At 48.8% G+C, this 27,678-nt stretch overlaps 2 protein-coding genes across 2 annotated transcripts; one reads left to right on the top strand and one right to left on the bottom strand.

The window, feature by feature from the left end:
• The first annotated feature begins 3,553 nt into the window (after positions 1-3,553).
• Positions 3,554-5,778, top strand: LOC126368336 (translation initiation factor IF-2-like). Its single transcript, XM_050012248.1, has 5 exons — positions 3,554-3,726; positions 3,981-4,116; positions 4,158-4,504; positions 4,567-4,709; positions 4,760-5,778. Exons 1-5 carry the CDS (start codon positions 3,554-3,556, stop codon positions 5,776-5,778), a joined length of 1,818 nt encoding a protein of 605 aa, XP_049868205.1.
• Positions 5,779-10,454: 4,676 nt separating this feature from the next.
• Positions 10,455-15,935, bottom strand: LOC126368337 (uncharacterized). The gene is made up of 3 exons (XM_050012249.1): positions 14,490-15,935; positions 10,853-14,425; positions 10,455-10,484 (listed from the first exon to the last, which is right to left on the bottom strand). The coding sequence occupies exons 1-3, from the start codon at positions 15,933-15,935 to the stop codon at positions 10,455-10,457; spliced, it is 5,049 nt and encodes a 1,682-aa protein (XP_049868206.1).
• Positions 15,936-27,678: the final 11,743 nt, after the last annotated feature.

Raw genomic sequence — 27,678 nt, forward strand, 5'->3', positions numbered from 1 at the left:
CGAGGGTTACGATTTTCTTCTCCTCGAGCTTGGATCGTATGTGCTTTATAAGCGTATAGAGGGAGTCCTCAGTGCTCTTCTGGGGCATAAAGCCGTACTGACGAGTACTCATCCGCGGTAGTAAGTGGAACTTGAGTCGGGCCACGATCATCTTCTCATAGATTTTCCCCAATACAGGCAATAGCCCAATCGGCCTGTAGGATTTGGGGGAATCATACCTTTCTTTCCCGGGCTTACGGAGCACAACAACCGTCGCCTCCTTCCATGATTTCGGGAAGTATTGATGCGCCAGGCATTTATTCATCAAATGCAAGATCGTCTCTGGATTATTATCAATTAGGTGGTCCCATATGTCTGCCGTTAAACCATCAGAGCCTGGAGCTTTTTTGGGGTTGAAGGATTTTGTAGCTCTTTTCAACTCGTCCATAGTGAATGGGGGGTCACAAGACTCATCTTGCTCTCCCTCATTCGACGATTTTGCCCTATCCCTTGTTCTCCTATGCTCGTCATTATCCTCTTCCGCACTGTCTCGGGGGTAGAAAGTCTCCGCCAAGTATTTCGCTGAGCCTTCGGCATCCAGTACTTCCCCATCTCTGACCATCGGCACGTCTTCTTCCCTCTTTGTCGTTCTACTAATCACCCTGTAGATGCCCTCCCACATCCCTTCCCTGTCCTGTTTTCCGCAGAAACCCTTCCAGCTCTCAACCTGCGCTTTGACCACTTCTGACTCATACTTCTCTTTTTGTTTCAGGTACTCTTCGACAACCTTCGGTTTCCTGATTGGCGCTGCACAACGGATCCTCCTCTTCTTCGTGGCGACTTCCTTCTTCAACTTCGCGAGTTCTTCGGACCACCACGGCAAGGTAAGTTTTTCTACATTTTTCTTTTTAGGTATAGCGTGTGTGCTTGCTTCTATCGCTATGTTGGTTGTTTTTTCCACTATGTTGTTGATATTATTTGTGTCGTTTATTTGGTCTATTGCTTCTATTGTAATATTTTCTCGTAGCATGATTTGGGCCAGTTTCACACGAAACTGACCCCAGTCAGCCTTTTTTGTGTTGAACTTTCGAGTTGTTCTGCTGACACACACGCCTCTAGATTTTTGTAGTTTTATGCGAAACTCCATGCCGTTATGGTCCGACCCCGTCAGGTCCTCAACCACTCTCCAGTCTTCAATGGCTGCCAGCATATCCGATGTGCAGGCCGTTATATCGACGCAGCTGGTGTAGCGTCTTTCCCCTCTGATAACGTCGAAGGTTGGAGTTTCCCCTGTGTTGAGTATCTGTAGTCCAAGCTGGTCGAGAGCTCCAAGCACCTCCTCGCCTCTCTCGTTAGTGGTGCTACTCCCCCACCAGATACTCCAGGCGTTGGCGTCTCCTCCCACTATGAGCTTGTTAGGTCCCGTCTTGTTTTCAACCTTTTTGAGGACATCCAGGTAGGGCCCTAGTGGCTGGTCTGGCTCGAAGTAGAACGAGACTAGCGTGAGTTTCCAGGCGCTGGTTTGGATCCCCACCACAACGATGTTTTCTGTGGTGAGTTCTGGGTACTGTACCACGTTTAGGTTCGGATCAAAGATGGCTATCGCCGCCTTAACAGTCCCGCTTCCTGGCCTAGTGCACTGGAAAACTCTAACGCCTCTAAACCCGCTCATTTTCGTTGCTCCACCCACGTAGGGTTCCTGGATTAGCGCTGCGGTTGCTTTGCGCTTTCCGGCCTCAATCATCAGCTCCTGGGTCGCCAGCTTCTTTCTCTGGAGGTTCGCCTGGAGCATCTTATACGGCATGATCTGGCTAGTGTCCACTTCAGCAATACGCCACCGAGGCTCGTGCCAGTCTGTCCCACTTCATTCTTACGGGGCATTCCTTGCTAAAGGCATTGTGTGCCGTGCTGTCTAGCTCGGCTTTTATGCAGTTTCGGCATTCCGGGGCTGCTCCAATCACACGCTGGGGACAGTCCTTTCTCAGGTGTGGTTCCGCACAATGACTGCAGAGGTCCGCTGCCTCTTTACAGAAGCGTCTTCCGTGTCCGTATCCCAGGCAGCGCGTACACTGCACTAGCGGGGATTGGTCTTCCACGTGTATTGTCTGCAAGTCGATGCGGACCCTGCCCTTGTCTAGCACCCGGTTCCAGATCGTGGGGGAGGTGGTAATGATAATGTTGTTCGTGTTTGGGTTTCTGGCATTTCGTCTGTATTTTACAGCTATCCGATCCTCCTCTCCGACAAGGCCGTGAAAAACATCGCGATTTTGATTTCGCAGCGCCCTCAGCACCTCCTCATCCGAGTGGACGCGGAGGACGCCCCTGAAGATCATCATCGGATCTTTGTTCCTCACTTCCTCGACGTGGAGGTGTTGTCCTGCACTCGTTATCCTGTCCTTTACCTTCTTCCTTTCTTCCTTCGTCCTACATCCCAGAATAATTTTCCTATCTTTGGCCTTGCGAACTCTATCTATTTCGATCCCTCCCTCCTTTGCGTTGATCGCTTTCCGCACCCTATCCATTACCTGTTCTCCTGTTTCCTCCTGGTCTGTTGAGGTTATTATAACGGAGTGTAGTGCGGTCCGCTCCGGGGATTGTTTCTTTGGTAGGCCTGCAACTACGCTTGCGTAAGAGATTCGTTCGACGGCTTCATTCTCCCTCTTTACGGTTTCTTTGAGCTCGTCCAGCTTCCTACCATTCTCTAAGATTAGCGCCATTTGCTCTTCTATTTTCCCCAGTGGTAGGTTAGGTTAGGTTAGGTTAGGTTAGGTTAGGTTAGGTTAGGTTAGGTTAGGTTAGGTTAGGTTAGGTTCCCGTGTGGAGTTGCTGATCTCCCATCGGGCGCGTCCCCAGGTGGCGGATAGGGGAACGCCCTCCCCAGTAATGGGGGGGGTACCGGCTTCGGCCGGCGCGGACCAAAACAGCGTGGTGGAGTCGCTCTCGCTCGTGGCCCTCTGCAGGGACGAGGTGGTGCGCAGAGTGGACACAGGAGGGCGACTATCCGACGGCGTCTCTGGCTTCGGCCAGATGACAGGGGCTTCGGCCCCACCGTTGGCAGGGGCGGCGGGTCCGGCAGCAATGCCGGGCATGGCTTCGGCCACCGTCGGCCCGACCCGTAGCCCAGACGCAATGCTGTCTGGAACGGGGGGCCGCCTCCGCACTGAGCGGAGGGGGGCCGCGAGGAAGAAAACCTCTGAAAAAATCACCGAAAGCCTAAGTTTGTGGTGCCCGGCGAGGGCTGTATGGTCTTGACGCTCAGGCCGTGAGGGCACCCCAGGGAGCTCACCCCTGGTTAATAAAAGAGACCGCCTGCTGAGGTACAGCAACAATGGATAAAGCGTTACAAGAAGATAATTACCCACGCCGGCAGCCGGGAAACCGGTGAATCCGGTTAAAGGTCCCCATTCGTATGTGGGGGGGACTGTGCGAACGCCTCGTGGGCTCGCCAGAGCTCCCGTCGAACCCGAATGGACACGGCGTCTAAACGCCCAACTACCGGATTGACGCTCGCGCGTCAACACCATCTGCGCTTTCCGAAGCGGCGGGGGTGGTGTTGGAGCGACTTACCCCTGACATGACTCCAGCAACCAAGTGCTACTGGATCTGTGCCTGGGGCCAAAAAAGCCCAGAGACGATCCGAGACCGACCGGTCCTAGCCTTGTTTCATCCTCGGATGAAACTAAGTAGTCTACGGACCGTATGCTCCATGGAGAGCGTGGCCTCCCCTCCCAGAGGGCACACTGTGGCGTAAGCGTTAAAACAGTCGTGCTCTCGGACCCGTCCCTCGAACGAGGGGGACCGAGCTTCGGTAACGGAGCTCGGTTCACCCGTCTAAGGGCGCGGGCCAAGCGAGGTAGAGGCCGCCCCTCCCACCACAGGGGAATAAGTCGGCCTTGCCAAGGCCAAAGCGGAGCTCAACCGCGCCATGCGGGAGGAGCTCTTGCTTCAGGCCGAGAAGGAGGTGGCCGAATCGGCCAAGAAGGTGTTCTCTGCCTCCGAAGCTCCGGCACATCTCTGGAGACTGAGTCCGAATCACCGAGGAGAGACCTCGGCTCGGACGACGTCCCTGAGACTGTTGCCGAGCTGTGCCAAAAGGCGAAAGACGCGGGCCGCGATCGTCGAAAACGTGGCCTGCAAGTCGGGTCGGGCTGAAAGGCACGTTTGTTCGCGCCTTGAAGGATTCCTCGAAACTCATTGTGAGTGTCTTGGACGTCCTGCGCGACACGACGTCGAGCGACGAGACGCGAAACCTGCAGGCTCAGAACGCCCGTCTGCAGAGAACATTAGAAGAGCAGCAGAAGGAAATTGACGTCCTTCGGCAGGAGATGCGGCAAATGAAGGCCTCTTTGTTCCGCATCCCAAGACATGGCACAGCCAGCGCCTGCGCCACTCTTGGCGAGCGCGCCTCCCGAGCAGCCGGCAGAGAGCTTGCGCTCGGAGCCGGCTCCGAGAGTGGTACGCACCAAGCCGGCGAAAACATCGGTCCCGCCGCCGCCCGAGGGCAGTCGAGTCGCGTCCGATCCGGGTGAAGACCTTGCCGCGCGGATCATAACCAAGTTGGCTTCATGATCAATGCGAGACTGGCAGGTCTGGAGGACAGACTCCTGCCCCCGAGAGTGATGCGCCCACCGCTGGCAGCGGACCGAAAGAACGCGTCCACATACGCTGCTGCAGCGAAGGCGTCCGCTGCCGCAGCGAGGACTTCCGTCGCAACCGCGACGAACAAGTTGGTTGCCCCTGCACCCAAGACGACTGGCACTGCACGCGCTGCCCCCGGCAGCGGCTGCCAGCGGCTTGAACCCTGCGCCTCGGAAGAGGAAGAGGGGTGGCAGGAAGAGGAAGAGGGGAGGGAATGGTGGCCAGAGTGAGGCCCAACCCCTACCTTCAGGGCCCGCTGGTGACGGTTGGACCGTTGTCGGCCGAGGCCGGAAGAAGAAGGCGGCTCCGGCTCAACCGCCACAACGCCCTAAGGCTCCCAAGCTGCGCCCACCGCGCACATCTGCGGTGGTAGTGCAGCTGCAGCCAGCGGCGGTGGAGAGCGGAGCAAGCTACGCGGACATCTTGAGGGAGGCCAAGTCCAAAGTGGACTTACAGAGCCTCGGCATCTCTGGCCTCAAGGTCCGCAAGGCGGCAACCGGCGCGCGAGTGCTGGAGGTTGCGGGCGCCTCTAGCGCCGAGAAGGCCGACTCCTTGGCTGCCAAGTTAAGGGAGTCGATGAGCGGAGACGTCGTCAAGGTCTCCAGACCCACAAAGTGCGCTCAGATGCGCGTCGTGGGGCTGGACGACTCCGTCACCGCTCAGGAAGTGGTGGAGGCGGTAGCCAAAGTCGGTGGCTGCGCGGCCGATGGCATCAAGGCGGGTGCCATACGCGAGGGTGCAGGCGGCATGGGCTCGCTCTTGTTGAGCTGCCCATTTGCTGCTGCCAAAAAGGGGGCTCAAGGTCGCCTCCTTGTGGGTTGGACCTCTGCCCAGGTCAAGGTGCTGGAGCCGCGCCCGCTGCGGTGCTTCCGGTGCCTCGATACTGGGCACACGCACGCCTTGTGCAAGTCCGAGGTGGACCGGAGCACTCAGTGCTTTAGGTGCGGTCAAACCGGCCACCAGTCTGCTCAGTGTTCCGCTGCCCCGCACTGCACAGTGTGCGAAGCGGCGCGAAGACCGGCGGAACACCGATTGGGCGGTTCACTATGTACCGCCCAATCAAAGAGCAAGAGGAAGAGTCGCAATGGCCCCCAGGCCCCCTCGCGACCTTCCCGCCCGCAAGCCGCGGGACCAGTTGGCGAGCCCATGAGCACTAACTAACGATGGCTCTTAGTGTTCTCCAGGCCAACATCAATCACTCTGCCAGGGCCCAGGACCTGTTGCTCCAGAGCATGGCAGAGTGGTTGATCGATGTGGTGGCGGTCTCGGAGCCGTACTCGGTTCCGCCCCGGGACAACTGGGTGAGCGATCTGACTGGCGTGGCGGCGTTGATTTCGCGGACGGGGGCGGGATTGCCTCCACTCGAGCACGTAGTGCGAGGTGGAGGTTATGTCGCTGCTGTCTTGGGGGACATCACACTGGTCAGTGTGTACTTCTCGCCAAACCGCAGCCTGTCCGACTTTGAGCAGTTCCTGCTTGAAGTCGGTGTGCTTGTGGGGCGGAGGCGCACTGCCCGTGTGATTGTTGCCGGCGATCTCAACGCCAAGTCGACGGTCTGGGGATGTCCGGCGACTGACGTCCGAGGAGAGGCGGTCGAGGAGTGGGCCTTGACCGCTGGATTGACCGTTCTCAACCATGGATCGGTGAACACGTGCGTGCGGCAACAGGGCGGCTCTATCGTGGACGTAACGTTCGCGGACGCCGCCCTGGCGCGCTGTGTTCAGAGCTGGGAAGTGCAGGAGGACGTGGAGACGCTGTCGGATCACCTGTATATCCGTTTCAGTGTTTCCGCGTTCCCTGGTACCCCGAGGAGCCCGATCCCAGTTCCGGTGGAGAACGGTCCTAAATGGGCGCTAAAGCGCCTCGACTACGAGGCCCTGGAGGAGGCGGTGATAGTCGAGGCTTGGCTGCAGCCCGACGGCGAGCCAGAGGTTGAACGGGAGACCGAGGCTATCCAGCAGGCGATGGCGAGGGTGTGCGACGCCTGCATGCCCCGCGTTAGAGCGCTTCCCTCACGACGAGCTGTGTACTGGTGGTCCGCGGAACTCACGCGGCTCAGGCAAGCCTGCGTCGAGGCGAGACGCCGGTACACAAGGAGTCGAAGGCGGCGCATCAGGGATGAGGAGCTCTTGGCGCGAGCCGAATCCTCCTATAGAGTGGCCAAGAGGGCCCTGCAAATAGCCATTGCTGAGGCCAAAGATGCGGCGGAACGGGAGATGTTGGAGTCTCTTGATGTCGATCCGTGGGGTAGGCCGTACAGGATGGTGAGGCGTAAGCTTCGCCCCTGGGCTCCCCCACTGACTCAGAGTCTCCAACCACAGCTCGTGAGCCGCGTCGTGTCGGCCCTGTTTCCCGACAGGGCTGAGCACACGCCTCCAGCGATGGCCTTGCAGAATGGCATGGCGGATGCCGCGGACGAGGAGGTTCCGCCCGTAAGCGAGGCCGAATTGGAGATCGCAGTCAGGAGACTGCAGGCCAAAAACACTGCCCCGGGCCTTGATGGCATACCAGGGCGTGTCTGGGTCCTCGCTCTACGGGTGGATGGCGGTCTGGGGCCGAGGTTGAGGGACCTCTTCACGGGGTGTTTAGTGAGAGGTCACTTCCCTCGACGGTGGAGGACTGGGAAGCTCGTCCTTATTCGTAAGGAGGGCCGACCTGCTGACTCCCCGTCTGCCTACAGGCCGATTGTCCTGCTGGACGAGTCCAGCAAGTTGCTGGAGCGAGTAATCGCTGCTCGCCTGATCGAGCATCTGGAGGATGCCGGTCCGGACCTGAGTGCATGCCAGTTCGGTTTCCGCAGGGGCAGATCCACCATCGACGCAATTGCGCGGGTGAGGGCCCTAGCGGACGCCGCTGTAGCTCAGGGGGAGGTCGTCTTGGCGGTGTCTCTGGACATCGCCAACGCCTTCAACACCCTGCCCTGGAGCTGCATCAGGGAAGCACTCAGGTACCACATGGTGCCCCCCGTACCTCCGCCGGTTGCTAGCGGCATACCTCTCCGTGAGGGCCGTGAGCTTCCCGGCGTCCGAGGGATGGCGAGAATGGTCAGTGTCGTGCGGTGTTCCACAGGGTTCGGTCCTCGGCCCGCTCCTGTGGAACATTGGCTACGACTGGGTGCTGCGTGGAGCGAATCTCCGAGGGGTCGACGTAACTTGTTACGCCGACGATACCCTCGTGACGGCTCGAAGCAGCACATACCGGGAGGCCTCCATTCTCGCCACGGCGGGTGTGGCTCATGTGGTGAGCAAGATCCGGCGCCTGGGGTTGGAGGTGGCTCTGACTAAGTCAGAAGCCATCTTCTTCCACGGACCCCGTGCGGCTCCGCCGGCCGGTGCGCACATCGTGGTGGGGGGAGTTTCCATCGGCGTCAAATCGACGATGCGGTACCTAGGCCTCGTCCTAGACAGCCGATGGAACTTCCGTGCGCATTTCTCCGGCCTAGCGCCCAGATTAATCGCCGCTGCTGGCGCACTCAGTCGGCTACTTCCGAACATCGGAGGGCCGAAGGTGGGCTGCCGTCGTCTGTACTGTGGGGTTGTCAGATCGATGGCACTGTACGGAGCCCCAATCTGGGTGGACGCCTTAAGCGCCCATAACAGAGCCCTGTTGAGGAGACCTCAAAGGGCCATGGCCACGAGGGTGGTGAGGGGGTACCGTACCATCTCGTTCGAGGCCGCCTGCGCCTTGGCCGGTACCCCCCCCATGGGAGCTGGACGCCAATGTTCTGGCCAGTGTCTACAGACACGCGGCTCGAGCGCGTGCCGATGGCGGAGCGCCATCTCCGGAGGAGATCTCGAGTCTGAGACTTAACGCTCGTCGAGATACCCTTCTGAGATGGTCGCGAGCCCTGGAGGCGCCGAGTGCCGGCCACAGAACGGTCGAGGCGATCCGACCCGTTCTAGATGAATGGGTCGATAGACGGTTCGGGGCGCTCTCTTTCCGCCTGACGCAGGTCCTGTCCGGGCATGGTTGCTTTGGCAGGTACCTGTGCAGGGTCGCCGGAAGAGAGCCGACCTCAGATTGCCACCATTGCGGCGCCGCCGATGATACGGCGGACCACACTCTCGCCGCATGCCCAGAATGGGCTGAGTCGCGGGCGCGACTTAGGTGCGTGGTCGGCCAGGACCTGTCCCTGCCTGCCGTGGTCTCGGCCATGGTCGGTAGCGAGAGGGCCTGGAGAGCGGTACACTCTTTCTGCGAGGACGTGGTGGCGCAGAAAGAGGCCGCCGAGAGGTCGCGGGAGGCCGATCCTGCGTCTGACCCGATCCGTCGGACTCGGGTGGGACGGAGAAGGTTGGCGCATGATCGGCGTATCCCGTAGGTGGGGATGCTGGTGACGGATGCGGGGGGCGTCCGTCACCTGGCACAAAGTCCCCGTGTTGGTAGGCGCGCGTGTGTTCCGCGCGCCACTGACGATTTCGAGCACTGAAGTGCTCACCGAGCCGGGTCCGTATGGACACCGCCTGGGAGTTGCGGAAGTATGCGGGCGCGTTCCCGTGGCTCCCACTCAGGCGGCAAGACGAACACCGTTGGGTTTTAGTGGGTAGGCGGGATACTTGAGATCCCGGAGTCCCACATAACCCGTCGTCATCCCCATGGCGGCGGGTATGCGTAAATGCATTTCCCAACGTTAAAAAAAAAAAAAAAAAAAAAAAAAAAAGGTTAGGTTAGGTTAGGTTAGGTTAGGTTAGGTTAGGTTAGGTTAGGTTAGGTTAGGTTAGGTTAGGTTAGGTTAGGTTAGGTTAGGTTAGGTTAGGTTAGGTTAGGTTAGGTTAGGTTAGGTTAGGTTAGGTTAGGTTAGGTTAGGTTAGGTTAGGTTAGGTTAGGTTAGGTTAGGTTAGGTTAGGTTAGGTTAGGTTAGGTTAGGTTAGGTTAGGTTAGGTTAGGTTAGGTTAGGTTAGGTTAGGTTAGGTTAGGTTAGGTTAGGTTAGGTTAGGTTAGGTTAGGTTAGGTTAGGTTAGGTTAGGTTAGGTTAGGTTAGGTTAGGTTAGGTTAGGTTAGGTTAGGTTAGGTTAGGTTAGGTTAGGTTAGGTTAGGTTAGGTTAGGTTAGGTTAGGTTAGGTTAGGTTAGGTTAGGTTAGGTTAGGTTAGGTTAGGTTAGGTTAGGTTAGGTTAGGTTAGGTTAGGTTAGGTTAGGTTAGGTTAGGTTAGGTTAGGTTAGGTTAGGTTAGGTTAGGTTAGGTTAGGTTAGGTTAGGTTAGGTTAGGTTAGGTTAGGTTAGGTTAGGTTAGGTTAGGTTAGGTTAGGTTAGGTTAGGTTAGGTTAGGTTAGGTTAGGTTAGGTTAGGTTAGGTTAGGTTAGGTTAGGTTAGGTTAGGTTAGGTTAGGTTAGGTTAGGTTAGGTTAGGTTAGGTTAGGTTAGGTTAGGTTAGGTTAGGTTAGGTTAGGTTAGGTTAGGTTAGGTTAGGTTAGGTTAGGTTAGGTTAGGTTAGGTTAGGTTAGGTTAGGTTAGGTTAGGTTAGGTTAGGTTAGGTTAGGTTAGGTTAGGTTAGGTTAGGTTAGGTTAGGTTAGGTTAGGTTAGGTTAGGTTAGGTTAGGTTAGGTTAGGTTAGGTTAGGTTAGGTTAGGTTAGGTTAGGTTAGGTTAGGTTAGGTTAGGTTAGGTTAGGTTAGGTTAGGTTAGGTTAGGTTAGGTTAGGTTAGGTTAGGTTAGGTTAGGTTAGGTTAGGTTAGGTTAGGTTAGGTTTTTTTTTTTTTTTTTTTTTTTTTTTTTTTTTTTTTTTTTTTTTTTTTTTTTTTTTCTCGTCCCCCTGCCGTACAGGAAAGGCAGGGACGTTTTTACAGCTACATAACATATCTTTCGGCTACTGTTATTGTCTATTTTGCCCGCGATAGGGCCCTACTCTCCGAACACATCCATTCCAGTCCTCTATTACCATACCAGTTCTCGCATTTATGCCTCTCGCACTTTCATTCATCATCTTTCATTCTTTGCATTCCTATGCCCTACTCTACTGCTTATTGCTACTAGGATGTACACAAGGGGGTTTTCTTTATTATCAATTATTTATAAGTTTTTTAATAATTTGTTACAAGGTATTACAAGGTTAGATACTTTTACATTTTTATTCTTACTCTACGTTTTAACAATTTGTTGTATAAATCAACTCTTACATCTAGTTACTTATGTCTAATCTTAATTATGACTACAATGAGTATATTCACTATACTATCTAGCCATTTTTCTTAACAGTTTTTCTTATTTACTAGTCTTACTATCTTACTTATATATCTAACAAATGTCTCGTTAAACTTCTTATCAGTCACAAGTTCGTTTAAGTTACTGATTTCTATTTTGTAACCTGTTTTTTGTTCCAGATCGAATCTATCTTTACCATATATCGGGCACTCTACAAGCAGATGGGGGACAGTTTCCTCGGTGTTAGGGTCGCAGGCGCACGCTGGGTTCTCTTTGCATTTGAAGCGAGTCAAATACTCAGAGAAACCACCGTGCCCCGTTAGAGCCTGGGTCAACTCCTTGGTGATGCTCAGCTTGCGTATCGTCCTGTACGCCTCAACCGCACTCGGGAAGAACAGCTTGGTGGTGGACGCTGTGTGCCCCGTGCTGTATCTCCGGTTCCATTCGTCAAGCGTATCCATTCGGATAAAACGCTTGACGAATGATACCGGGTACATATCGTAGTCCGGCTTGCGTTTGGACTTTAGGGCAGCCTCCTTTGCGAGCGAGTCGGCTCTCTCGTTACCCTCCAACCCCGCGTGAGCTTTTATCCAGAACAAGGAGACGCTCTTGTTCTGGATGCTACTGCGATAAATGGCGTCTCTTGAATCCACGGCAAGAGGATGGAGGGCTTCGGGGTTCACGACTGTGAGGAGGGCTGCCATAGAGTCGCTATATATGGCAAAGCTGGTCTCTCTACGCTTCAGGGCTTCCCGAGTGGCTTCACAGAGAGCGAGAAGCTCGGCCTGGTAGACGGTACAATAGGATGGCAGAGCAAGCTTTCGGGTTTTCGTCTCCGCCGCACCAGTCCAGATGGATAGTGCGGCTCCGACCTTTCCCTCAATCTTGCTGCCATCCGTGAAGATGCGAACTTGAAAGTCGCTGTTGTCGCGATACTGTTCCTCGTCCACCAGGTGACGCAGCTCTATCGCTCTCCGTTCCGCTGGGTGCGGCATCTGGAGTGCCGATGCAACACGCTCGATATCCCCGCCCGCCAGCGCTGGGTGGCATACTCCCCTTCGGGCCTCATACAGCGAGGCAGCCTCCTGTATGCGCAGGTCCAAGGGGAGTATCCCAGCCAACACCAGTGCCGAGTTTAGGGATACCGTGCGATATGCACGGCACATCTTCTGGGCGAAGCTTCGCTGAACACTGTTCAGCTTAGACCTCACTCCCAGTTTGTTGGACGCCGGCGCCCATGCGCTTGCAGCGTACAAGACGATAGGCTCTATCACTGCGGTGTATATGCTGCGTATCACTTCCGGATGAAGACCCCAGCTCACTCTTGCGGCCCTAGACAACTGTTTGTAGATACCAACTGCCTTGCTGCAGACGTTGGCGACGTGTGTGTTGAAGGTTAATTTATTATCGATAGTGAGGCCTAAAAGTTTGATCTGTTTGGACATGGCAATGTCGATCCCTCCCATGGTCAGGTGCGGGGTGTCATGCTTAAGCTTCCGCGTCACCAGCATTGCGCTGGTCTTATGCGGTGCGAATTTGAGCTTATTCATAACTCCCCACACCCGAACATACTCGAGAGCGGCATTGGCATGTCTTTGTATTTCTTGTGCAGTGTGTGCGTCGAATATAAGTACGACGTCATCAGCGAACGCTTGGCACTGATGCCCGCGTTCCTCTAGCCCCTTCAACAAGGGATCCAGCAGCAGGTTCCAGAGTATGGGACCACCTATTGACCCCTGGACGCATCCCTTTTCGGTTCTGGTTTTGTACTCCGCGCCCCCGTACCTTACACTCACCGTTCTTTCGCTCAAGTAACTTTCAACGACCTTCCTTAAGTTTGCCGGACACCTTTCCTCAGCCAGTCGTACCTTTATTTTAGGCCACCATGCGCTGTCGAAGGCCCCCTCTATATCCAGTGACACAAGGGTTATAATTTTCTTCTCCTCGAGTTTGGTTCTTACTTGATTTATCAGCGTATAAAGGGAGTCCTCAGTGCTTTTCTGGGGCATAAAGCCGTACTGGCGAGTACTCATTTTCGGCAGTAAGTGGAACTTGAGTCGGGCCACGATCATCTTTTCATAAATTTTCCCCAACACAGGCAAGAGCCCAATCGGCCTATAGGATTTGGGGGAATCATAGCATTCTTTCCCGGGTTTGCGAAGCACAATAACCGTCGCCTCCTTCCACGATCGAGGGAAGTATTGATGCGTCAAGCATTTATTCATCAAACGCAAGATGGTGTCTGTGTTGCTACTGATTAGGTGGTCCCATATGTCTGCTGTTAGTCCGTCTGAACCTGGTGCTTTCTTCGGGTTGAAAGACTTTGTGGCTCTTAGGAGTTCGTCTGCAGTGAATGGAGGGTCGCAAGACTCACCTTGCTTCCCTTCATTCGTCATTTCCGCCCTCTTTCTTATTGCCCTATGCTCGTCGTTGTCTTTTTCCCTATCGTCCCTTGGGTAGAAAGTCTCGGCCAGATATCGCGCCGAATTCGCCGCGTCCAAGACTACTCCGTCCCTCACCATCGGCACGTCCTCTTCCCTTTTGGATGTCCTCCCTATCACCCTGTATATCCCTTCCCACATGCCTTCTCTAGTCTGTTTCCCGCAGAAATCCTTCCAGCTCCCGACCTGCGCTTTGACCACTTCTAACTCATACTTCTCTTTGTGTTTCAGGTACTCCTCAACAACCTTCGGTCTCCTGATTGACGCTGCACACCGGATCCTCCTCTTTCTCGTTGCGACTTCCTTCTTCAGGCTGGCTAGCTCATCGGACCACCACGGCACGGTGAGTTTATCTGTGTTTTTCTTTTTAGGCATAGCGTGGGAACTTGCTTCGGTTGCAGCTGAAGTTATGGTTTTTACAGCTTGTTCAATTTCTTGGGTACTGTTTATTTTAGCTATTTTTGCCGGTGTGATGTTTTGTTCCAGCATGACTTCATTCAGCTTTGCGTGGAACTGGACCCAATCAGTCTTTTTGGTGTTGTAGACCCTTGTAGTACGGTTTACGCTTATGCCTTTCGACCTTTTCAGATTGACTTGAAACTCTATGCCGTTATGGTCCGACCCCGTCAAATCTTCGACTACTCTCCAGCTATCTATCATCGACAACATGTCCGCTGTGCAGGCCGTAATATCAACGCAGCTGGTGTAGCGCCTTTCTCCTCTGATCACGTCGAAGGTTGGAGTTTCCCCTGTGTTGAGTATCTGTAGTCCAAGCTGGTCGAGAGCTCCCAGCATCTCGTCACCCCTATCGTTGGTTTCCCTGCTTCCCCACCAGATACTCCAGGCGTTGGCGTCTCCTCCCACTATGAGCCTGTTAGGTCCCGTCTTGTTTTCAACCTTTTTGAGGACATCCAGGTAGGGCCCTAGTGGCTGGTCTGGCTCGAAGTAGAACGAGACTAACGTGAGTTTCCAGGCACTGGTTTGGATCCCCACCACGACGATGTTTTCCGTGGTGAGTTCTGGGTACTGTATCACGTTAAGGTCCGGATCGAAAATGGCTATTGCCGCCTTAACGGTCCCGCTTCCTGGCCTAGTGCTTTGGAAGACTCTAACGCCTCTAAACCCGCTCATCTTCGTTGCTCCGCCCACATAGGGTTCCTGGATTAGCGCTGCGGTTGCCTTGCGCTTTCCGGCCTCAATCATGAGCTCCTGGGTCGCCAGCTTCTTCCTCTGGAGATTCGCCTGGAATATCTTATAAGGCTTGCTCTTTGGGACCACTTTAGCAATAGGCTACTGATGCTCGCGCCAGTCTATCCCATTTCATGCGCGTGGGACATTGGTTGCTGAATGCATTGTGGGCTGCATCCTCCAGATCAGCTTTCATGCAGTTCCGGCACTCTGGGACCGCGCCCACTGTTCTTTGGGGGCATTCTGCTCTAAGGTGTGGGCCCGCGCAGTGGCTGCACAGATCCGCTGGTTCCTTACAGAACCTTCTTCCATGCCCGTAGCCCAGACATCGCGTGCACTGCACCAGGGGAGACTGATCCTCCACGTAAATCGTCTGCAGATCAATGCGGACTCTACCCTTGTTCAGCGCTCGGTTCCAGATAGTTGGTGACGTGGTGACGATTATGTTGTTCGTACTGGGGTTTCTGGCGTTCCTTCTGTATTTAACTGTGACTCTATTTTCCTCTGCGTCGAGGCCATGAAAAATGTCCCGGTTCTGGTTCCGCAGCGCCCTCAGCACTTCCTCATCTGAGTGAATGCGGAGGACGCCCCGGAAGATCAGCATCGGGTCCTTGTTTTTCACTTCCTCGACGCTGAGGTGTTGTCCCGCACTCTCCAGTCGGTCCTTAACCCTCTTCCTCTCCTCCTTGCTTTTACAGCCTAGGATAATTTTTCTATCCTTAGCTTTCCGTACCCTTTCTACCTCTATCCCTCCATCCTTAGCATTTACAGCTTTTCTAACTCGGTCCAGTATTTCTTCTCCCGTTTCTTCCTTATCTGCGGATGTGATAACTACCGAGTGTAGCGCAGTCCGTTCTGAGGTGACCCTCTTGGGCGGTCCTGCCACCACACTGGCGTACGAGAGTATCTGTGCATCTTCGTTCTTTTTCTCCAGGGTCTCTCTTAATTCGTCAAGCTTTTTTCCGTGTTCCAGGAGTAGCCGGGTCTGTTCCTCAATCTTCCCTATTATCCTATCCTGTACTTCTTCGTCAATATTCCCGGTCCCTATCGTCTGCTGTTCCTTTCCCTTTTCCTCCTCACCCTGCTCTCTCCCCGTCTCCACCGTTCCCCATGTTACTGTTTTGTCCGCCTCCGCTTCCTTATAACATCTGTAGAGATTGTCTAAGGCAGCGATGAGGCCGTTCTTCAGTTCAGTCTTCATGTTTTTTGATTCACTGAGATAGGTTTTGCCTTTCGTCACCCAGGTTCTGGCTTTAGCCGCTCTGGTGACCGGTGTAGAGGGAAGTAGTGGTGAGTCACTTATTTTAGCCCGTGCTCCTTGTGTGGGGGCCCTCTTGCGTTGGGTAGATTTGGGGGGAGGCGCTTCTTCTGGTTTTGGTTGTGAGGGGGGTGTGACTTGCGTCAAGTTAATTATTTCTCCCGCTTCCCAGGCGTCTATACTCAGCCTAACATTGGCTTGGGAGCTTGGGCTGCCTCTCGGTTTTTCCGGGGCCTTTGGGGACTCGGGTTTGTCCATGATCCGCTTTGCGGGAGTCCTGAACCCGAAGCTCATTTTCAGCAGGGGAACACGTCAAAGTCAACAAGTATAATTATATTAGGTCTCTAAAAGTAGAGACAGTTTTCAATTTTAAAAGTAAATGGGTAAATTGTATAAGTTGTAAAAGGGGAAAATAAATGTAGGGTATAAAATAAAATAAGATTAGGTTGTAAAATAAAAGTAGTATAATTTATTCTATTGTATATAGTTCGTCGTTTATTAATTGTCCTTTTTTCTTTTTCAGATCTTCGCTGCGCAACAACGGGTCAGTGTTCTACAGTTCCAGTGGTCTACGAGGTGAGTAGGCGTCAACGCCGGGTCATGCAGGTAAGTGGAGTCAGTAAGGTAAGTGTATGTATGCGTGCGTGTGTGTGTTGTGTGTGTATGTATGTTGTATGTACTGTGTGTGTGTATGTGTCGCCGAGATCCAGCAGCAGTCAAGAAAACGATGAAATTATGGTAAAGATAGATACCGCTCAAGACATCTAGGCACAGTATGCAACTGGGCCAGTACAATAGAATTTGTCAATATATATACAAACGTCTCTATAGATGCGAGAGTCGAATTTCGACCTAGGGTAGATCTACAGTGCACCTGGGATAAGTCCCAAGTGGTCCGAGTAGGATTCCGTAATAAATAAGTTTTTTGTATTTTTTGAGACTCTATGTAGAGTTTAGCCGTTGTTTGTCCCTGGAAACCGCCTCCAGTGGTCCCTATATGGTCGTTGCCGAAAGAAAATTCGGTTGTGTTAGGGCGATTTCGAGAGATAGAGCCGAAACTCTACTTGCGCTCTACGTAGAGTCCCACCCACAGTGTCGTAAGATAGGTCTTAAGAAGACTCACAATTTGGAAAAAACCGCGCTTTAATAGCTCCAATGGTCTCCGAGTTAAATTTCTTTAAAAATTTTCAAGATGGCGGTTCTAATGTCAAAGTTCAACTTTGATCAGCTATAACTCCGCCGCTATTGGTCGCAGACCATTGGAGTCTGGGTTTATTTTACTCAGCCGGACCTTCCCTATCCGTCGGAGTAGCTTTCAGCCTGAAAAAATTTCAGGACTCCGAATTGCCTGAAAGCCACCCGGGGGGGTAGTTCGGATCGGGGGACAACCTCTGGAAAAAGTCCCAGCCAAATCGGATCAAAAAGAGCCGAGCTAGAGCGGCCCAAACTTTTCTGACAGCTGTCAAACTCGATGTTCGACAGGCTGTAACTCCGCAACTATAGCAGCTGGAACACCGGAGTTTGGGCTGTCCTATCTCAGCGCGACCTGAACTTTCATCCGGAACCAGTTTCAGGCCCTGAAATTTTCAGGACGCCGATCGTCCTGAAAACCGGGGGGACGGGTTGGGGTGAAGCCCCTGAGCCTACCAAAGAAAACCGCAGTCTCCTAGGCCCCGTACTTACCGAGCTACGGAGTGTCAAAGTCGGTTTGACAGCTGACTCAGCTGTCAAAGTCCAACTTTGGGGGCGAATAGCTCAGCTCCTATTGCTCCCAAGAGCACGGGGTTTTGGATCCTGGGTTAGGCGCGATCTCCTCTGCCCTCTGAAACTGGTTTCAGCCTGAAAATTTTTCAGGTGTCCGATTCGACTGAAACCCCACAGACTCGAAGGAATCTCCACTCCTCTCACCTTGAGTGGAAACCCCGCTGTTCCAAGGCAAATAGCACCGGAGATATTCCAATTTTAAAAATCCAAAATGGCGGACAAAATGGCCGATTTTGTCCAAATTCGGCCCCTGATGAGCTAGGGACCCAGAATTTGTTTTATATATGACCGAATACACAATCTAAAGTTGACTACGTCGAAAAAATTTTGAATTTTGGGGTGTTTCAGGAGTTATAGCCAAAGTTCCTGAAAACTTAATAGCTCCGGAGGTATCCGCCCTAGAACAACAAGTGAGGTGTCCACGGGTGCGTATCGTTACGCCCTATCTTATAGACTAAACACAATAAAAATACAGTTGAGGACGCAAAAGTTATTCAGGAAAAACTGAAATTTCAGGATTTTTTCACAATTTACCTTATAACTCCGAAATTTTCAGTCGTAAAAATCTATATTTTTGGAAGCGGACTAAAAATGTTAGCGCGCAACTAAATTCCCTTTAAAAAAGAGGGGTCGTCGTCTTACTTTCGGAGTTATAAGGGTGCAAAGTTTTCACATATAAATACAATCTCCTGAAAAACTATAATGTCTAAAATTCAGGACGCACCGCTGGAATTTTTGTTAATTTCCGCCGCTTCTACCGAAGTTTTCGCCGTCTCGCTGTCACCTCTGGATCACGTGACATGTGGCCACGTGGATTTGGTTTTTCAGCTGTAACTCCTTCGGGACGCTCAGGAAAAATCGGGAAAAATTCCCGAAAAATCGGGCTCGGTGAGGTGCGTCTTTTGATGTATCGCGTGTCAGGGGGACGCAAGTGGTTCCGGAGTTATTTCCGGAAAACAGTGGAATAAAAGGTAAAGTCTAACCTTAAAATGTGTTCCTCCCTTATTTAGGGGTTGTTCACTGAAATCCTTTTGTTTTGCACTTATCACTCAGCAGAACTCGCTTTTGCGCACACACTGACACTTCATTCACTGAAATCGCACAACTTTTACTATTTTTAATCGATTTTTTACTGTGGAGCACTATAAAAGCGTGGTGCTCTAGTCAAAGGTCGGACTGAGACTGGGTTAGGTTAGGTTAGGTTAGGTTAGGTTAGGTTAGGTTAGGTTAGGTTAGGTTAGGTTAGGTTAGGTTAGGTTAGGTTAGGTTAGGTTAGGTTAGGTTAGGTTAGGTTAGGTTAGGTTAGGTTAGGTTAGGTTAGGTTAGGTTAGGTTAGGTTAGGTTAGGTTAGGTTAGGTTAGGTTAGGTTAGGTTAGGTTAGGTTAGGTTAGGTTAGGTTAGGTTAGGTTAGGTTAGGTTAGGTTAGGTTAGGTTAGGTTAGGTTAGGTTAGGTTAGGTTAGGTTAGGTTAGGTTAGGTTAGGTTAGGTTAGGTTAGGTTAGGTTAGGTTAGGTTAGGTTAGGTTAGGTTAGGTTAGGTTAGGTTAGGTTAGGTTAGGTTAGGTTAGGTTAGGTTAGGTTAGGTTAGGTTAGGTTAGGTTAGGTTAGGTTAGGTTAGGTTAGGTTAGGTTAGGTTAGGTTAGGTTAGGTTAGGTTAGGTTAGGTTAGGTTAGGTTAGGTTAGGTTAGGTTAGGTTAGGTTAGGTTAGGTTAGGTTAGGTTAGGTTAGGTTAGGTTAGGTTAGGTTAGGTTAGGTTAGGTTAGGTTAGGTTAGGTTAGGTTAGGTTAGGTTAGGTTAGGTTAGGTTAGGTTAGGTTAGGTTAGGTTAGGTTAGGTTAGGTTAGGTTAGGTTAGGTTAGGTTAGGTTAGGTTAGGTTAGGTTAGGTTAGGTTAGGTTAGGTTAGGTTAGGTTAGGTTAGGTTAGGTTAGGTTAGGTTAGGTTAGGTTAGGTTAGGTTAGGTTAGGTTAGGTTAGGTTAGGTTAGGTTAGGTTAGGTTAGGTTAGGTTAGGTTAGGTTAGGTTAGGTTAGGTTAGGTTAGGTTAGGTTAGGTTAGGTTAGGTTAGGTTAGGTTAGGTTAGGTTAGGTTAGGTTAGGTTAGGTTAGGTTAGGTTAGGTTAGGTTAGGTTAGGTTAGGTTAGGTTAGGTTAGGTTAGGTTAGGTTAGGTTAGGTTAGGTTAGGTTAGGTTAGGTTAGGTTAGGTTAGGTTAGGTTAGGTTAGGTTAGGTTAGGTTAGGTTAGGTTAGGTTAGGTTAGGTTAGGTTAGGTTAGGTTAGGTTAGGTTAGGTTAGGTTAGGTTAGGTTAGGTTAGGTTAGGTTAGGTTAGGTTAGGTTAGGTTAGGTTAGGTTAGGTTAGGTTAGGTTAGGTTAGGTTAGGTTAGGTTAGGTTAGGTTAGGTTAGGTTAGGTTAGGTTAGGTTAGGTTAGGTTAGGTTAGGTTAGGTTAGGTTAGGTTAGGTTAGGTTAGGTTAGGTTAGGTTAGGTTAGGTTAGGTTAGGTTAGGTTAGGTTAGGTTAGGTTAGGTTAGGTTAGGTTAGGTTAGGTTAGGTTAGGTTAGGTTAGGTTAGGTTAGGTTAGGTTAGGTTAGGTTAGGTTAGGTTAGGTTAGGTTAGGTTAGGTTAGGTTAGGTTAGGTTAGGTTAGGTTAGGTTAGGTTAGGTTAGGTTAGGTTAGGTTAGGTTAGGTTAGGTTAGGTTAGGTTAGGTTAGGTTAGGTTAGGTTAGGTTAGGTTAGGTTAGGTTAGGTTAGGTTAGGTTAGGTTAGGTTAGGTTAGGTTAGGTTAGGTTAGGTTAGGTTAGGTTAGGTTAGGTTAGGTTAGGTTAGGTTAGGTTAGGTTAGGTTAGGTTAGGTTAGGTTAGGTTAGGTTAGGTTAGGTTAGGTTAGGTTAGGTTAGGTTAGGTTAGGTTAGGTTAGGTTAGGTTAGGTTAGGTTAGGTTAGGTTAGGTTAGGTTAGGTTAGGTTAGGTTAGGTTAGGTTAGGTTAGGTTAGGTTAGGTTAGGTTAGGTTAGGTTAGGTTAGGTTAGGTTAGGTTAGGTTAGGTTAGGTTAGGTTAGGTTAGGTTAGGTTAGGTTAGGTTAGGTTAGGTTAGGTTAGGTTAGGTTAGGTTAGGTTAGGTTAGGTTAGGTTAGGTTAGGTTAGGTTAGGTTAGGTTAGGTTAGGTTAGGTTAGGTTAGGTTAGGTTAGGTTAGGTTAGGTTAGGTTAGGTTAGGTTAGGTTAGGTTAGGTTAGGTTAGGTTAGGTTAGGTTAGGTTAGGTTAGGTTAGGTTAGGTTAGGTTAGGTTAGGTTAGGTTAGGTTAGGTTAGGTTAGGTTAGGTTAGGTTAGGTTAGGTTAGGTTAGGTTAGGTTAGGTTAGGTTAGGTTAGGTTAGGTTAGGTTAGGTTAGGTTAGGTTAGGTTAGGTTAGGTTAGGTTAGGTTAGGTTAGGTTAGGTTAGGTTAGGTTAGGTTAGGTTAGGTTAGGTTAGGTTAGGTTAGGTTAGGTTAGGTTAGGTTAGGTTAGGTTAGGTTAGGTTAGGTTAGGTTAGGTTAGGTTAGGTTAGGTTAGGTTAGGTTAGGTTAGGTTAGGTTAGGTTAGGTTAGGTTAGGTTAGGTTAGGTTAGGTTAGGTTAGGTTAGGTTAGGTTAGGTTAGGTTAGGTTAGGTTAGGTTAGGTTAGGTTAGGTTAGGTTAGGTTAGGTTAGGTTAGGTTAGGTTAGGTTAGGTTAGGTTAGGTTAGGTTAGGTTAGGTTAGGTTAGGTTAGGTTAGGTTAGGTTAGGTTAGGTTAGGTTAGGTTAGGTTAGGTTAGGTTAGGTTAGGTTAGGTTAGGTTAGGTTAGGTTAGGTTAGGTTAGGTTAGGTTAGGTTAGGTTAGGTTAGGTTAGGTTAGGTTAGGTTAGGTTAGGTTAGGTTAGGTTAGGTTAGGTTAGGTTAGGTTAGGTTAGGTTAGGTTAGGTTAGGTTAGGTTAGGTTAGGTTAGGTTAGGTTAGGTTAGGTTAGGTTAGGTTAGGTTAGGTTAGGTTAGGTTAGGTTAGGTTAGGTTAGGTTAGGTTAGGTTAGGTTAGGTTAGGTTAGGTTAGGTTAGGTTAGGTTAGGTTAGGTTAGGTTAGGTTAGGTTAGGTTAGGTTAGGTTAGGTTAGGTTAGGTTAGGTTAGGTTAGGTTAGGTTAGGTTAGGTTAGGTTAGGTTAGGTTAGGTTAGGTTAGGTTAGGTTAGGTTAGGTTAGGTTAGGTTAGGTTAGGTTAGGTTAGGTTAGGTTAGGTTAGGTTAGGTTAGGTTAGGTTAGGTTAGGTTAGGTTAGGTTAGGTTAGGTTAGGTTAGGTTAGGTTAGGTTAGGTTAGGTTAGGTTAGGTTAGGTTAGGTTAGGTTAGGTTAGGTTAGGTTAGGTTAGGTTAGGTTAGGTTAGGTTAGGTTAGGTTAGGTTAGGTTAGGTTAGGTTAGGTTAGGTTAGGTTAGGTTAGGTTAGGTTAGGTTAGGTTAGGTTAGGTTAGGTTAGGTTAGGTTAGGTTAGGTTAGGTTAGGTTAGGTTAGGTTAGGTTAGGTTAGGTTAGGTTAGGTTAGGTTAGGTTAGGTTAGGTTAGGTTAGGTTAGGTTAGGTTAGGTTAGGTTAGGTTAGGTTAGGTTAGGTTAGGTTAGGTTAGGTTAGGTTAGGTTAGGTTAGGTTAGGTTAGGTTAGGTTAGGTTAGGTTAGGTTAGGTTAGGTTAGGTTAGGTTAGGTTAGGTTAGGTTAGGTTAGGTTAGGTTAGGTTAGGTTAGGTTAGGTTAGGTTAGGTTAGGTTAGGTTAGGTTAGGTTAGGTTAGGTTAGGTTAGGTTAGGTTAGGTTAGGTTAGGTTAGGTTAGGTTAGGTTAGGTTAGGTTAGGTTAGGTTAGGTTAGGTTAGGTTAGGTTAGGTTAGGTTAGGTTAGGTTAGGTTAGGTTAGGTTAGGTTAGGTTAGGTTAGGTTAGGTTAGGTTAGGTTAGGTTAGGTTAGGTTAGGTTAGGTTAGGTTAGGTTAGGTTAGGTTAGGTTAGGTTAGGTTAGGTTAGGTTAGGTTAGGTTAGGTTAGGTTAGGTTAGGTTAGGTTAGGTTAGGTTAGGTTAGGTTAGGTTAGGTTAGGTTAGGTTAGGTTAGGTTAGGTTAGGTTAGGTTAGGTTAGGTTAGGTTAGGTTAGGTTAGGTTAGGTTAGGTTAGGTTAGGTTAGGTTAGGTTAGGTTAGGTTAGGTTAGGTTAGGTTAGGTTAGGTTAGGTTAGGTTAGGTTAGGTTAGGTTAGGTTAGGTTAGGTTAGGTTAGGTTAGGTTAGGTTAGGTTAGGTTAGGTTAGGTTAGGTTAGGTTAGGTTAGGTTAGGTTAGGTTAGGTTAGGTTAGGTTAGGTTAGGTTAGGTTAGGTTAGGTTAGGTTAGGTTAGGTTAGGTTAGGTTAGGTTAGGTTAGGTTAGGTTAGGTTAGGTTAGGTTAGGTTAGGTTAGGTTAGGTTAGGTTAGGTTAGGTTAGGTTAGGTTAGGTTAGGTTAGGTTAGGTTAGGTTAGGTTAGGTTAGGTTAGGTTAGGTTAGGTTAGGTTAGGTTAGGTTAGGTTAGGTTAGGTTAGGTTAGGTTAGGTTAGGTTAGGTTAGGTTAGGTTAGGTTAGGTTAGGTTAGGTTAGGTTAGGTTAGGTTAGGTTAGGTTAGGTTAGGTTAGGTTAGGTTAGGTTAGGTTAGGTTAGGTTAGGTTAGGTTAGGTTAGGTTAGGTTAGGTTAGGTTAGGTTAGGTTAGGTTAGGTTAGGTTAGGTTAGGTTAGGTTAGGTTAGGTTAGGTTAGGTTAGGTTAGGTTAGGTTAGGTTAGGTTAGGTTAGGTTAGGTTAGGTTAGGTTAGGTTAGGTTAGGTTAGGTTAGGTTAGGTTAGGTTAGGTTAGGTTAGGTTAGGTTAGGTTAGGTTAGGTTAGGTTAGGTTAGGTTAGGTTAGGTTAGGTTAGGTTAGGTTAGGTTAGGTTAGGTTAGGTTAGGTTAGGTTAGGTTAGGTTAGGTTAGGTTAGGTTAGGTTAGGTTAGGTTAGGTTAGGTTAGGTTAGGTTAGGTTAGGTTAGGTTAGGTTAGGTTAGGTTAGGTTAGGTTAGGTTAGGTTAGGTTAGGTTAGGTTAGGTTAGGTTAGGTTAGGTTAGGTTAGGTTAGGTTAGGTTAGGTTAGGTTAGGTTAGGTTAGGTTAGGTTAGGTTAGGTTAGGTTAGGTTAGGTTAGGTTAGGTTAGGTTAGGTTAGGTTAGGTTAGGTTAGGTTAGGTTAGGTTAGGTTAGGTTAGGTTAGGTTAGGTTAGGTTAGGTTAGGTTAGGTTAGGTTAGGTTAGGTTAGGTTAGGTTAGGTTAGGTTAGGTTAGGTTAGGTTAGGTTAGGTTAGGTTAGGTTAGGTTAGGTTAGGTTAGGTTAGGTTAGGTTAGGTTAGGTTAGGTTAGGTTAGGTTAGGTTAGGTTAGGTTAGGTTAGGTTAGGTTAGGTTAGGTTAGGTTAGGTTAGGTTAGGTTAGGTTAGGTTAGGTTAGGTTAGGTTAGGTTAGGTTAGGTTAGGTTAGGTTAGGTTAGGTTAGGTTAGGTTAGGTTAGGTTAGGTTAGGTTAGGTTAGGTTAGGTTAGGTTAGGTTAGGTTAGGTTAGGTTAGGTTAGGTTAGGTTAGGTTAGGTTAGGTTAGGTTAGGTTAGGTTAGGTTAGGTTAGGTTAGGTTAGGTTAGGTTAGGTTAGGTTAGGTTAGGTTAGGTTAGGTTAGGTTAGGTTAGGTTAGGTTAGGTTAGGTTAGGTTAGGTTAGGTTAGGTTAGGTTAGGTTAGGTTAGGTTAGGTTAGGTTAGGTTAGGTTAGGTTAGGTTAGGTTAGGTTAGGTTAGGTTAGGTTAGGTTAGGTTAGGTTAGGTTAGGTTAGGTTAGGTTAGGTTAGGTTAGGTTAGGTTAGGTTAGGTTAGGTTAGGTTAGGTTAGGTTAGGTTAGGTTAGGTTAGGTTAGGTTAGGTTAGGTTAGGTTAGGTTAGGTTAGGTTAGGTTAGGTTAGGTTAGGTTAGGTTAGGTTAGGTTAGGTTAGGTTAGGTTAGGTTAGGTTAGGTTAGGTTAGGTTAGGTTAGGTTAGGTTAGGTTAGGTTAGGTTAGGTTAGGTTAGGTTAGGTTAGGTTAGGTTAGGTTAGGTTAGGTTAGGTTAGGTTAGGTTAGGTTAGGTTAGGTTAGGTTAGGTTAGGTTAGGTTAGGTTAGGTTAGGTTAGGTTAGGTTAGGTTAGGTTAGGTTAGGTTAGGTTAGGTTAGGTTAGGTTAGGTTAGGTTAGGTTAGGTTAGGTTAGGTTAGGTTAGGTTAGGTTAGGTTAGGTTAGGTTAGGTTAGGTTAGGTTAGGTTAGGTTAGGTTAGGTTAGGTTAGGTTAGGTTAGGTTAGGTTAGGTTAGGTTAGGTTAGGTTAGGTTAGGTTAGGTTAGGTTAGGTTAGGTTAGGTTAGGTTAGGTTAGGTTAGGTTAGGTTAGGTTAGGTTAGGTTAGGTTAGGTTAGGTTAGGTTAGGTTAGGTTAGGTTAGGTTAGGTTAGGTTAGGTTAGGTTAGGTTAGGTTAGGTTAGGTTAGGTTAGGTTAGGTTAGGTTAGGTTAGGTTAGGTTAGGTTAGGTTAGGTTAGGTTAGGTTAGGTTAGGTTAGGTTAGGTTAGGTTAGGTTAGGTTAGGTTAGGTTAGGTTAGGTTAGGTTAGGTTAGGTTAGGTTAGGTTAGGTTAGGTTAGGTTAGGTTAGGTTAGGTTAGGTTAGGTTAGGTTAGGTTAGGTTAGGTTAGGTTAGGTTAGGTTAGGTTAGGTTAGGTTAGGTTAGGTTAGGTTAGGTTAGGTTAGGTTAGGTTAGGTTAGGTTAGGTTAGGTTAGGTTAGGTTAGGTTAGGTTAGGTTAGGTTAGGTTAGGTTAGGTTAGGTTAGGTTAGGTTAGGTTAGGTTAGGTTAGGTTAGGTTAGGTTAGGTTAGGTTAGGTTAGGTTAGGTTAGGTTAGGTTAGGTTAGGTTAGGTTAGGTTAGGTTAGGTTAGGTTAGGTTAGGTTAGGTTAGGTTAGGTTAGGTTAGGTTAGGTTAGGTTAGGTTAGGTTAGGTTAGGTTAGGTTAGGTTAGGTTAGGTTAGGTTAGGTTAGGTTAGGTTAGGTTAGGTTAGGTTAGGTTAGGTTAGGTTAGGTTAGGTTAGGTTAGGTTAGGTTAGGTTAGGTTAGGTTAGGTTAGGTTAGGTTAGGTTAGGTTAGGTTAGGTTAGGTTAGGTTAGGTTAGGTTAGGTTAGGTTAGGTTAGGTTAGGTTAGGTTAGGTTAGGTTAGGTTAGGTTAGGTTAGGTTAGGTTAGGTTAGGTTAGGTTAGGTTAGGTTAGGTTAGGTTAGGTTAGGTTAGGTTAGGTTAGGTTAGGTTAGGTTAGGTTAGGTTAGGTTAGGTTAGGTTAGGTTAGGTTAGGTTAGGTTAGGTTAGGTTAGGTTAGGTTAGGTTAGGTTAGGTTAGGTTAGGTTAGGTTAGGTTAGGTTAGGTTAGGTTAGGTTAGGTTAGGTTAGGTTAGGTTAGGTTAGGTTAGGTTAGGTTAGGTTAGGTTAGGTTAGGTTAGGTTAGGTTAGGTTAGGTTAGGTTAGGTTAGGTTAGGTTAGGTTAGGTTAGGTTAGGTTAGGTTAGGTTAGGTTAGGTTAGGTTAGGTTAGGTTAGGTTAGGTTAGGTTAGGTTAGGTTAGGTTAGGTTAGGTTAGGTTAGGTTAGGTTAGGTTAGGTTAGGTTAGGTTAGGTTAGGTTAGGTTAGGTTAGGTTAGTTAAGTTAGGTTAGGTTAGGGTAGGTTAGGTTAGGTTAGGTTAGGTTAGGTTAGGTTAGGTTAGGTTAGGTTAGGTTAGGTTAGGTTAGGTTAGGTTAGGTTAGGTTAGGTTAGGTTAGGTTAGGTTAGGTTAGGTTAGGTTAGGTTAGGTTAGGTTAGGTTAGGTTAGGTTAGGTTAGGTTAGGTTAGGTTAGGTTAGGTTAGGTTAGGTTAGGTTAGGTTAGGTTAGGTTAGGTTAGGTTAGGTTAGGTTAGGTTAGGTTAGGTTAGGTTAGGTTAGGTTAGGTTAGGTTAGGTTAGGTTAGGTTAGGTTAGGTTAGGTTAGGTTAGGTTAGGTTAGGTTAGGTTAGGTTAGGTTAGGTTAGGTTAGGTTAGGTTAGGTTAGGTTAGGTTAGGTTAGGTTAGGTTAGGTTAGGTTAGGTTAGGTTAGGTTAGGTTAGGTTAGGTTAGGTTAGGTTAGGTTAGGTTAGGTTAGGTTAGGTTAGGTTAGGTTAGGTTAGGTTAGGTTAGGTTAGGTTAGGTTAGGTTAGGTTAGGTTAGGTTAGGTTAGGTTAGGTTAGGTTAGGTTAGGTTAGGTTAGGTTAGGTTAGGTTAGGTTAGGTTAGGTTAGGTTAGGTTAGGTTAGGTTAGGTTAGGTTAGGTTAGGTTAGGTTAGGTTAGGTTAGGTTAGGTTAGGTTAGGTTAGGTTAGGTTAGGTTAGGTTAGGTTAGGTTAGGTTAGGTTAGGTTAGGTTAGGTTAGGTTAGGTTAGGTTAGGTTAGGTTAGGTTAGGTTAGGTTAGGTTAGGTTAGGTTAGGTTAGGTTAGGTTAGGTTAGGTTAGGTTAGGTTAGGTTAGGTTAGGTTAGGTTAGGTTAGGTTAGGTTAGGTTAGGTTAGGTTAGGTTAGGTTAGGTTAGGTTAGGTTAGGTTAGGTTAGGTTAGGTTAGGTTAGGTTAGGTTAGGTTAGGTTAGGTTAGGTTAGGTTAGGTTAGGTTAGGTTAGGTTAGGTTAGGTTAGGTTAGGTTAGGTTAGGTTAGGTTAGGTTAGGTTAGGTTAGGTTAGGTTAGGTTAGGTTAGGTTAGGTTAGGTTAGGTTAGGTTAGGTTAGGTTAGGTTAGGTTAGGTTAGGTTAGGTTAGGTTAGGTTAGGTTAGGTTAGGTTAGGTTAGGTTAGGTTAGGTTAGGTTAGGTTAGGTTAGGTTAGGTTAGGTTAGGTTAGGTTAGGTTAGGTTAGGTTAGGTTAGGTTAGGTTAGGTTAGGTTAGGTTAGGTTAGGTTAGGTTAGGTTAGGTTAGGTTAGGTTAGGTTAGGTTAGGTTAGGTTAGGTTAGGTTAGGTTAGGTTAGGTTAGGTTAGGTTAGGTTAGGTTAGGTTAGGTTAGGTTAGGTTAGGTTAGGTTAGGTTAGGTTAGGTTAGGTTAGGTTAGGTTAGGTTAGGTTAGGTTAGGTTAGGTTAGGTTAGGTTAGGTTAGGTTAGGTTAGGTTAGGTTAGGTTAGGTTAGGTTAGGTTAGGTTAGGTTAGGTTAGGTTAGGTTAGGTTAGGTTAGGTTAGGTTAGGTTAGGTTAGTTAGGTTAGGTTAGGTTAGGTTAGGTTAGGTTAGGTTAGTTAGGTTAGGTTAG

This window comes from Pectinophora gossypiella, chromosome 7 (genome assembly GCF_024362695.1).
Source record: "Pectinophora gossypiella chromosome 7, ilPecGoss1.1, whole genome shotgun sequence".
Taxonomy (NCBI): domain Eukaryota; kingdom Metazoa; phylum Arthropoda; class Insecta; order Lepidoptera; family Gelechiidae; genus Pectinophora; species Pectinophora gossypiella.